At 36.4% G+C, this 12,013-nt stretch overlaps 1 protein-coding gene across 1 annotated transcript; it reads right to left on the bottom strand.

Moving 5' to 3' along the window:
• Positions 1 to 8,560: 8,560 nt before the first annotated feature.
• On the bottom strand, positions 8,561 to 8,890 carry LOC113295480 (rRNA-processing protein EFG1-like). The gene has a single exon (XM_026543814.1). It carries the CDS (start codon positions 8,888 to 8,890, stop codon positions 8,561 to 8,563), a length of 330 nt encoding a protein of 109 aa, XP_026399599.1.
• Positions 8,891 to 12,013: the final 3,123 nt, after the last annotated feature.

Raw genomic sequence — 12,013 nt, 5'->3', positions numbered from 1 at the left:
CACTCGACAAGAAGCCACCCATGCTCCTGTTTCAGTCAGAGATCACGAAGGAATCTCCAGAGATGCGTATGGTTACATCATTCTCAAAATGAAAACTGGTTCAACCTGGGCGGAAATCAAATTTCACATAATTAGGGAAGACCCAGGATATGATATGATCCTCGGAAGTACGTGGATTCATGCTGAAAAGGTAACCCCGAGACCTTCAATTGCAAATTTCTCTGTTGAAGAAAGTTCTGATTCGGAAGAAATAGAGGATACTTCATCGTTTGAGCATCTGGAGGAAGTCAAAGCCTTGATGGAGCTAACAAAAAAACTAAAGAAAATGCCCATGCTTTCATCAAAAGGTTCCGCACTCAGGCAAGTCTTATTCCCCCTCATGCGTCCATATTGTCAATTTTCAAATATGCTGCTATGATCCGAGGGCTTCACTCCACCAACAACTTAGCTATTGCAAAATTCTATGAATGGACACTCTCACCTCAGCAATATTTCACCAAGTGGTTGGACGCAGAGCCTCTCCGGATCAAACGTCTCACTGATACAGTCATTGTTGGGATAATGACTGAGCACCACAAGCGGTATCCTGAATATTCTCCCTTGCACGAGTGTCCACATGTGCCACAAGATTGGAGATCTCCACCAACATGGAATCCCACTGGAATTCTAAACCAGCAGAAAATATTCAGGGCATGAATGATCAAGCCTAACAAATTTCATGAAGGGGACTTAGTTCTTAAGGAAACTAAACGCAATCTCCATTCTACAAGAAATTCTAATTGGGGAGGACCTTTTATGATCACCAAGTACACGACTAGAGTATACTGCAAGCTGGATGATATGAAGGGAATGACGAGTGTACCAATGATACAGGAGAATTGGCTCAAAGCCTTTGATGCCTGAGACATTCAACGTTTTGGGTGTCACATGTTCAAGGCACGAACGCTCGTGACACCTAATGCATTTTAGGATTTTCTTTCATCTGTATTTTCAATTCCTCCAAAATGTTTGCAGTACTTGCATCCAGTATTTGAATTCAGTAATTTATCAAAGTTCTTTTATTCAAAGAAAAATCTCTATCAAACCCAAAAGAAAATCCTCAATCACTCACTTATCCAAAACCAATCAAAAAATCAAAACCAAAATAACACCTCACATCTCTCAGAAGTTCAAGGTTCAAGAGATTATGGAAAGAAAACCAAAGGAAGCCGGCAAAGTAAGATTTCTGCTTCTCTCTGCATTCTCCAAGACTTGCAAGGCCGCTTTCTTCAACTCCAGCTCTTCAGTAAATCTAGGGATCTTGGCCATCTTCTTCACCAAAAAATCACTGGTAAAAGGTACATCGTTCTCTACTGCACCCTTGATGGTGTCGATCCTTTGACGAAGCCACTTCAAGTTAAAACCAAGTTCTTCAGACTTCTTCAAGTTATACTCCCAATCAAAGAGTACTTCTAGCCCTGGTCCGTATATCATCTATGACACGCAAGATAGCTCCTACTTGCATTGTCAATAAATAACTTCTCTTTGGGTCCTTGGCAACAACAATATATTCGTACATCTTCCGTAGTTTCTCATACATAGCAGCATACCCTATGGGAACGCTAAATCCTCCAACTGGTGTATGATGTGGGAGTAATTCACTGAACGGAGGATCGAAAGAAATCCCTGCATTATGGTATTCGTGCACCACTATGCGATTCTCAATTATTGGAGGAACTTCTACAGTCATGGCAACAGTTTCTTATGAAACAGTCTCTTCTACTCTTGGCTCGATTTCTTCCATCGCTGGAGAAACAACAATTGGAGTTTCAGTCTCCTCAAAAGTTTCAGTAATGACCCTTTCATGACCTTGAAGTGCAGGTATGGTTGTCTCTTTATCAATAACTCAAGGGTTGCTCGAATCATCATTATTGGTTCCATTATGCTCAACTTCATCGTTTTCCACCTAATACAACGAGGATATGGATTAGAGGTTTTCAAGCTGGTAATTCAAATGTTAATCATAAAATTCATAAGTAAATTCAAAAAAAATCATCAAGATACTTCATTATGTGTCCAATATGCAAGAAAATGACAAAATCTCACGAAAAGATGTTTTACAGCAAGTCTGTCTAAAGTGATTACACTGCTCTGCACAAATAGGCAATCTGGGAGCAATTGGTAAGGAATCAAAGTTTGAGTCATATACCATTTTCTTCGTATGGATGTTTTCTACAACATATCAAAATTTCATAGCAATAGGATAAACGAGCAAAGATATGTGGCTGAAACATTGAACTACATGCCAGCCGAAAAATTCCGGGAAGTCTCCTGGAAGTTTACTATTTCGCCGATTTCGGCCCCTAAACAAGCTCAAAACTCAAAAATATTCTTCATTAAAGCTTGGAAATTTTCTGGGAATGAGAAAACATGGGTAGATCGCGAAATTCCGACATCGGACGAAGATTCTACAACGTTTTTGCTAAAAGACTGAGTTCTGAAATTTTCTGATGACGTATTTCACCAAAAAATTTCATTCATTCATATGGATTCTCATTCATTCATCCACAAATCATCAGTTTCATACTTCACTGAAGAAATTACAAGAGGAGCACTTACTTGAGGGGTCTCTAAACCGTTCAAAGGATTGATGTCGTTGAAACCACCGTTAGTAGCATTATTACTTTCATTCGGTTCCGAGTTTTGAAGATCCTCCATCTCCTTATTTACCAATTGTTAGAGCACTTCTCGGTCGAACTCGCATGCATTGCTATCTCAAGCATGTTTGTCAATGTTAGTGATCAAAACTATAAGTCTTGATTTCTAGTCTACTTATAGCTAAGTGTCGGACTAGGATAGAAAGTGTAGTTGAGCTTTAGAACTCCATGGCGATCATCATACAAGACGAAGAACTACTCAAGGAACTGGTGGAACTTCATCGACTAAAAGTTATGTGGAGACTTGAACTTATCTATCACTCAAAAGTCTATCTACTCTATCTCCTATCTTGAGACAAAAGTCGTTTTGCTATATAGACTATGATTATACACATTTGCTATTTCGAGCCGAGTTTATCTCGCTTATCTATTTCTAGAAATATGTATTGGTAAGATTTCGCTTTGGCCAAGTTCATCTTTACTAGTGACGAAAGTCATGTTATGTTTCAATTACTTGAAAATGGCTTTCACGAAAAATGGTTTGTAAATAACAATCATATAACGTCCTCTAAGAATGTTTCAATGATTGAAATGGGAGTTTAGATTATATAACCATGGTTGGATATAAACATTGTGAGGTAACTCATACATATATAAGTCCTTATTCCTTGAACCAAAGTATGTGTACTTTGCTGATCAGGAAAATCAGAACTAGAGTCCGCGTACCCAGTCCGCGAACCCAATCTGCGTACCCAGTTCGCGTACTGTCGGAGGTTCTCATCCCGAGAATTTTGATAAGCTATAATTCTTGCATATTACTCGTTATTATGATTATTTTCTAGTTTATATGTCATATCAGGTGAATCATCCCAAGAAGAGTGAAAAGAGCTGCAAAAGAGATATAAAGTGAAGTTCTCCAAAGATCCAAGTGTCTAAATCCGAAAGAAGTGGAAGAAGTGCGATGAAAAGGAGCAAAGAAGGTCGAAAACATAAGAAGGACTAAAAGGCCAAGTTCAACTCATCCAAATTAAGGATTTCTTATCACCATCTTGAAGAGAATTTAATTATGAAGAGAACGGCGAAAGAATGATGTCATTCCGAGTTCGGACGAAGAAATTACGGCAAAAACAGTCGAGACGAAAAACGACAATCTACAACGTAACTTTCGGCATTGCTAAAGCAATACCGAAAGTGGCCATATTTCGGGCAGAGAAGGTGTATTTTCGACCCCGACTTTCGGCATTGCTTTGGGGTATTTGACAATGCCGACCGAGACAAATCTATGGGGTCCCTTTTGACGTATCTTGACTTCCAAATCAAGGAAACTTGGTCCCGGATGGATTCTAATACCTAGATCTTATGGAAACTATATAAGAGGACTTCCACAACAATTAGAGGATCTCTACATAACACATCTCATATTATACTTTCGTTCTTCATTAAAAACCTAGGGTTTACCCCTTTAGGAGGAAACCGAGAAACGGTATAATCATGAGAAGCTAAACTTTTGTTGATTGAGGATGAATTCAATGTGCTAGCGTGAAGATTTATTAGTTATATAAATATATTCGGAGTTTTAATCATATTATCGTTTTTCATTACTCTAATTAGGGTTTATGATTGATTTCTAGATTGCTCAAGTGTACAATTGGATTATTCTATTGATCATTCTATTGCTAGTAGAGAGTTGGAGAAATCCGTAATTGTCGTGCATCTCCTACACAAGTAGAGAATGTGAGACCTCGCAGAGGGATTCTGTGAAGCAATCGTGTATGAAGACAACACTAGTAAGTGGACCTTCCGCTAAGAGTCTAACTGCTGGGATCAACCTAAGTTCACATAACTTAAAGCTTCCGCTGGGTTACACCTTGAGTGCGCTACTACTTGGTGGTTCGGTTGGATAGATCTTGATATGCGAGCGCTTCGGTATCAAGTTACATAAGGGACTTTGGGGATAGCACTGCGCCAGCTGCTTTCCTACGGTTGGTGATGAATGGTTCTAACGAAGATAGATAAGTATACTAATCTAGTTATCGCTTGGTAACGGTGAAGGATTCCTTGATCATCTTTCTTTCATTTGTTATTGTTTTAATTTGAAACAATCCTCCCTTTGTCTTTTATTTTGTTTCGCTATCTAAATAACCTATCAATTACACAACTCTCTGTGGGAACAATCTCTTACTACCGCTATATTACCAATTAATTAGTGGAAAATATCTTAATTAATTTGTTGTGGTTACGACACACATCAAATTTCTGCTGGAGTTTGTGAATTGAAAACAAACTTATATATTCCGGGTACTTAAGTTGGTTATTTTCTGAAAACGATTATTCGTGAACTTAAACTTATATAAACTAAGGAATGCAAGTTTTCAAACTGTGGCTATAAAGTTCATGAATTGATTCGAGTGAATCAAATAGTTTTTGTTTCAATTGTGTCTATTATAAAGATCTAAGCAATTTAACAACTATCTAACTAGTTCATTTGAGTCATTTGTTATGGTAAAGAAGAATATGGATGATATGAAAGTGCTCATATGGCTAACCATTTGGTTAACTACTATTGAACCAACTATATGTACATGTTTGGATACGGTTACACAAACCTAGATAAATGTGCATTTCATTTGTGTGTAACAAGCTAAGTTTCGATCTAACGGTTGAAAGATATTAGCTTGAATCTAATCAGGTTTTCATATAACGGTAAATATTGAATGCTTTGTTATTAAGATAACATTGGTTGCAAACCCTGATTTGAAATACTATATAAGGGAGAACTCTAGCAACTGGGAAACCTAATCCCCACACCTCCTATGTGATACTAGTTCTATTAGCTAGAGTCGATTCTTCTTTAACCTTAGGTTTCTACCGAGACCCTGTAGGTTAACGACTTGAAGACTCCATTGGGATTGTGAAGCCAGACCTATACTACTTTTCTTGTAGTTGTGTGATCTGATCTTGCTATTTCTATCGTACTAAGTACAATCGTAAGATTGGCTTGAGATTGATTTCTCCGATAGGCAAGATATAAAAGTAATCATAAACACTTAGTCTCATCGTTTATGATTCCACAATAACTTGTTTCGCTAGTCGATTAAGTTTATTGTGAGGTGATTGATAATACTAGGTTGTTCTTCGGGAATATAAGTCCGGTTTATCAATTGGTTCTTGTTCACCTTGATTTATCAAAAGACGGAACAAAAACTCGTAGGTATTTCTGTGGGAGACAGATTTATCTATTACCGTAGACTTTTCTGTGTGATACAATTTTTTTTATTAAAGTATTCGACTTTGGGTCGTAGCAACTCTTGGTTGTGGGTGAGATCAACTAAGGGAACCAAGTGTGTAGTATGCTGCTGGGATCAGAGACGTAAGGAGTGCAACTGTACCTTGAATCATTGTGAGATTGATTAGGGTTCAACTATAGTCCATACCGAAGTTAGTTTGTAGTAGGCTAATGTCTGTAGCGGCTTAATACAGTATGGTGTTCAATCTGGACTAGGTCCCGGGGTTTTTCTGCATTTGCGGTTTCCATGCTAACAAAACTTCAGGTGTCTGTGTTATTTCTTTTCCGTATTATATTTTTTTATATAATTGAAATATCACAGGTTCTGCGTTGAATCGATCATTTGGGAAATCCAACCTTTGGTTGTTGATTGAAATTGATTGATACTTGAACATTGGTCTTTAATACCGTTCAAGTGATTTCTCCTGTATTCAATTAGACTCGCAGATTTCTATTTGCTTGAGTAAGTATTGAATCAAGAAAGAGAGATATAACTCTTAAGATTATTCGTGAACCTAAACTTATATAAACTAAGGAATGCAAGTTTGCAAACTGTGGTTATAAAGTTCATGAATTGGTTCGAGTGAATCAAATCGTTTTTGTTTCAATTGTGTCTATTATAAAGATCTAAGCAATTGAACAACTCTCTAACTAGTTCATTTGAGTCATTTGAACTAGTTATGGTAAAGAATAATATGGTTGATATGAAAGTGCTCATATGGCTAACCATTTGGTTAACTACTGTTGAACCAACTAGATGTACATGTTTGGGTATTGTTACACGTACCTAGATAAACGTGCATTTCATTTGTGTGTAACAAGCTAAGTTTCGATCTAATGGTTGAAAGATATTAGCTTGAATCGAATTAGGTTTTCATCTAACGGTGAATATTTAATGCTTTGTTACTAAGCTAACATTGATTGCAAACCCTGATTTGAAAGACTATATAAGGGAGAACTCTAGCAACTGGGAAACCTAATCCCCACACCTCCGGTGTGATACTAGTTGTATTAGCTAGAGTCGATTCTCCTTTAACCTTAGGTTTCTACCGAGACCCTGTAGGTTAACGACTTGAAGACTCCATTGGGATTGTGAAGCCAGACCGATACTATTTTTCTCGTAGTTGTGTGATCTGGTCTTGCTATTTCTATCGTACTAATTACAATCGTAAGATTGGCTTGAGATTGATTTCTCCGATAGGCAAGATATAAAAGTAATCACAAACACTTCGTCTCATCGTTTGTGATTACACAATGACTTGTTTCGCTAGTCGATTAAGTTTATTGTGAGGTGATTGATAATACTAGGATGTTCTTCGGGAATATAAGTCCAGTTTATCAATTGGTTCCTGTTCACCTTAATTTATCAAAAGACGGAACAAAAACTCGTAGGTATTTCTGTGGGAGACATATTTATCTATTACCGTAGACTTTTCTGTGTGATACAGATGTAAGGAGCGCAACTGTACCTTGAATCAGTGTGAGATTGATTAGGTTTCAACTACAGTCCAGACCGAAGTTAATTTGTAGTAGGCTAGTGTCTGTAGCGGCTTAATACAGTGTGGTGTTCAATCAGGACTAGGTCCCGGGGTTTTTATGCATATGCGGTTTCCTCGTTAAAAAAACTTCTGGTGCCTGTGTTATTTCTTTTCCGCATTATATTTTTTTATATAATTGAAATATCACAGGTTGTGTGTTGAATCGATCAATTGGGAAATCCAACCTTTGGATGTTGATTAACATTGATTGATACCTGAACATTGGTCTTTGGTACCGTTCAAGTGATTTCTCTTGTATTCAATTAGACTCGCAGATTTCTATTTGCTTGAGTAAGTATTGAATCGAGAAAGAGAGATATAACTCTTTGATATACTTTTATTATGATTGAGTCTACTATTTAGTTGATTCTCTTAAAAGTATATTGGAGTTAGTCCATACAGATTGCTAATCGAAATATTGTGTGTGGTTGTTAGACCCACGCTTTTTCACCAATAAGGAATGTGCTTCATCAGTATTTTGTTTATCCACGAAAATATCCTCCTGGATACATCAACAATAATAATTATTATTTTATGCAAGGAGATGCCATGATCACTTGCACGAAGAAGATACTTACATCGATTCGTCTTCATCCATGGTGCTGGATTCATGGTTTACTCGCCCAGAGGAGCAAGTCGAAAGACCGTAGATGGAACAAAACTCTGAAACAAGGTAACAAATATTTGTTTTGTGATCCTAATTACACGGAAAAGAAAAGGTCACGCCGCGAAGAAAAGTAATCATACTGGGGACTGATAGCCTGTGACCATGATTGGGCAAGGTCAATAGTCGGCATACTAATTCGAGACGACCGTTCGTGCATATCACACGTTTCTTCAACTCAAACAATGTCTACCCGGTCTAGCATTTTCAACATATGAACAGATGGATACAAGAAGGAGTTATGATCAATCTTTTATGAATATGGACGTTCGTTCACTTCATTCAAAACAGAAGCATAAAAGAAAAGAGCAAGATGTATAACGAAAGGATTGTCATTCTAAAATCCTATTTCAATATCTACAAAATTGCTCAAACGATCAAGATAACATCTACAAAAAATAAAATGATTAACTACTCAGGAAGATTCCAAGCAAGACTAGTCATCAGATTCATCGGATTCATCATCGTCTTCACGATCATCATCATCCGTATCATCTTCTTCCAGCTCTTCCTCGAAATCATCATCAGAATCTTCACTGAGGACTTCTTCCAATTGATTTTCAGGATCAGCATACATTGCGTCTAAATATTCATCTTCTTCACATTCGGCTCGGAAATCCGCTCTAACCAACCGTTCAACTCTCATACCGGATTCATGTGGTTTGATCCTGCGCTCAAGAGGTTTCCAAGCAGACTCAACCTCGTCTGCATCTGAATCAGGAGTTACATTATCATCATGGGATCGAAATTCGTCTTCTGCTAACATTGTTTGCTACGTCGCCTCTGCCGATAAATTGCGGGCTTCTCATTTTCAGCTCTTTTCCTCTGAGATATTTCATCACATCTCAGTCTTGCTTCCGCATTCACAAAGTTCAAGAACTCACATATTTTGGCACAAACCACTCCTAGATGGTTAAGAGGTATGCCGCATACCAATTCTCTCGCCATGTCTAAAGGTTTATCAACCTTTACCAATTCTCTGCTAAATATTTCATCTTCGGTTTAGTATTTCGGGAGCATTTCCCAGAAGAGTCAGAGACGTGGTCATCACCAGGAGCCGCCATTAGCTGTCACCAAAAGTGCTGGAGTCAAAACAAGTTGGCAACAATATGCGTTAAAATGGTAACTCTCCAACTCTTACCCATTTACAATTTCACTAGATGTAGTGATTACAACGCAGAATCTTGAGGATTTATTCGTTCCTTTAAGACCTGCGACGAACAAAACTCATTATTCAAAATCATAACTTGATTTTCATGTGAACAATTCACATAATTTTCACCATGTGAGCGACTCCCACCGAGTGAATACTCATTGATTTGATTTTCGTGCATACACTATTAAATTGCAAAATTCACGAATATTGTATTTCATCACGCGTAATTGTTTCCTTTCAATAATTGCTCGAAAAATAAAAATTTGATTTTTACAAAATTTAACTCAGGTAAATTTAAAAAAAAAAAGATTTTTTTTTGCATGAGCAGATCACGTCTATAAATTTTTCGCTCGAACGAGCGTTCGTCTATGAAACGGGTTTTTTTCTATTTTACAAAGGTCCAAATATTTTAAATAAATTTTTATTTGCATGGAAGCTCATAAAAAAGATTTTATCATTAGACGCAGGTCTATTTCAAAAAAAAAAACTCCCATAAGTTAGGGATTATCGTTTGTTTCCTAAACCGACGGACGGACGACTGTTTGCTAAAAACGAAATTTTCATAAAACCTACGCATGCATGCACACATATGAGTAAAAAAAAAGGGTTTCTTACCTTTTATATCAATTTTTGTTTCCAAAAACCTAATAAAACAAGGATTTCCTTTTTTGGGTCGGGCCCGTAAACGCTGACCAAAACTAGACAACTGACCGATTTATCTCGATATTTTTGTATAAGGTCTATTTTGAATAAAACTACCAATTATTAATGAACAAAATAATTTTTGTTTCATGTGATAGTTGCAGATTACATAGCCAGTGAATGAATGTTTATATTTTTTCTATGTGTTTTCGGTTTATGAGATGTCTGATTTCGGTTTTTATTAACCTTAATATTCGATCTCATATGGCGTAACCCTTATGATTTGTGTGGCTTTTTGATTTAGCGGGATTAAGTTCTAGACCATGTTGCTAGGCTTTATCAAAGGATCATATAAGGGGTTTCGACTGAAACTCATATGTGAAAAGTCACAATACGTTGAACTAATTTGTGTTTACATAAGTTGTATTTAGCATAACATATGTGTTTCGGGTTTTCAACTTTTGCTATTGGCACACTTAGTTAAAACCGATTCAACCTTTCTCTGGTAAAGGTTGCTTTTGTTGTTGTTCTTTTGTTTTAGCGAGAGGATGACAACACACTGGGGGGAAGAGTTCTTATTTGAACTTGCGCTTACCGATATATCTTTCTGAGGAGTAGTGGCTGCGGAAATTGAGGTAACAAATTTGTTAGTTAATCGTTTTCCTGTTTAAGAAAATCCTGTTTATATTGCATATATTTTTCTTTTTCTTAACAAAATTTCGGTACAATTGATATGTTCCATTATGTGGTGTATGTATTGTTTATGTGATTCAATTATTTCCGGTTAAGAAAAATTGTGTCAATTTATTTGGATTATTATTTGGTATCTTCTTTATTGTTGGGTATCAAGTGTTTTTTCTTAACGAAATTTGGTGCAATTGCGGAGCTGCAATGTTTATATTTGTTCAATTGCTTTTGGTTAAGAAAATAATTGTGCAAGTCAATTTATTTTGGTTTGTATCTATTGTTTGAGGCTTAACAAGATACGGGATCATTTGTTTAATCCAATCGATTCCGGATAAGAGAAACTAAGTTAATTCTGATCTTAGGTAGACTTATCAATTGGAGGATTCGGTTATTCAAGTCTAATCGAATGCCTTAACAAGAAAAACTAGTTAACTAACATAGTGTTTGTCTTGTCTAAAGGGAAAGGTCTAATTAAGTTATTGTTTGAATAATTAGAGCTTGATGAGAAAAATAAAGTTAATTCTGATCTTTATTTTTGTCTTATCGAAACAAGCGATTGTACATATGCAATCGGTCCAACAATGGAATTGAGTATCTTTGTCGAATTGTTGGATTATAGGGAAAATTGCTTCAGGCAACTGTTTCCTTGATAACATATTGAAACTAAATTACTTTTGTAGTTCCGGTTTTAATATTGGTTATCTAAAATGGTATATGAAATCTTCGTGCTTAACTCTTATAGGTTCACAGGTCTTATAGATTTGTCAGATTCTTTGGGCTTGTCCTTTATTTGCTCGAACCTTTGTCATTTTGTGAAAAAAGGGGGAGAAATATATGGAGTAAACAAGTGATTTTTAATCACTAGGAAAAGGCAATTGTTCTTAAACGTTATATCTAACGAAAGAGTAAAGCATTGACTACGGGGGAGAAACATATCATATTGATGTGTAGTAATACTTACTACTAAAGGGGAATAACAAAGATGTTAATATTGAATATTTACATAGTTTACCTTTATGGGGAGTAAAAGATTTTGTTATTCAAATTTCAACATCGGCATTTATTGATTGAATATTTGCAGGTTATTGTGTTGTTGAAACTTGAAATCAAGCGTATGAAGAATGAGTTATTTTATAATTCGTTTAGCTCCATATGTAATAAGAGTTTTGTCACTAAGATTGAAAAAAAGGGGAGATTGTTAGAGCATAGATCGGTTGAACTCACCAAGCGTTGGTATGTCAGGTTTAGTTGTCATATTTTAGTATCAAAACTCATCTAGAGTCGCTTGATTAAATACTAGAGTCAACTTCGTTTAGGTTGGACTAGAAAGTCTAGGAATGTTGAGACATACAAGTATTACTCCGAAAACATGCAGAATGTGACGAAGTAACGAACTACAACAAC

The sequence above is a fragment of the Papaver somniferum genome, chromosome 7 (assembly GCF_003573695.1).
Source record: "Papaver somniferum cultivar HN1 chromosome 7, ASM357369v1, whole genome shotgun sequence".
Classification (NCBI taxonomy): domain Eukaryota; kingdom Viridiplantae; phylum Streptophyta; class Magnoliopsida; order Ranunculales; family Papaveraceae; genus Papaver; species Papaver somniferum.
This window is presented reverse-complemented; position numbering and strand designations above follow the sequence as displayed.

What these genes read in the sequence shown, in the direction of transcription:
- LOC113295480 (XM_026543814.1), bottom strand. Translation starts at nt 8,890, where the DNA reads ATGTTAGCAGAAGACGAATTTCGATCCCATGATGATAATGTAACTCCT.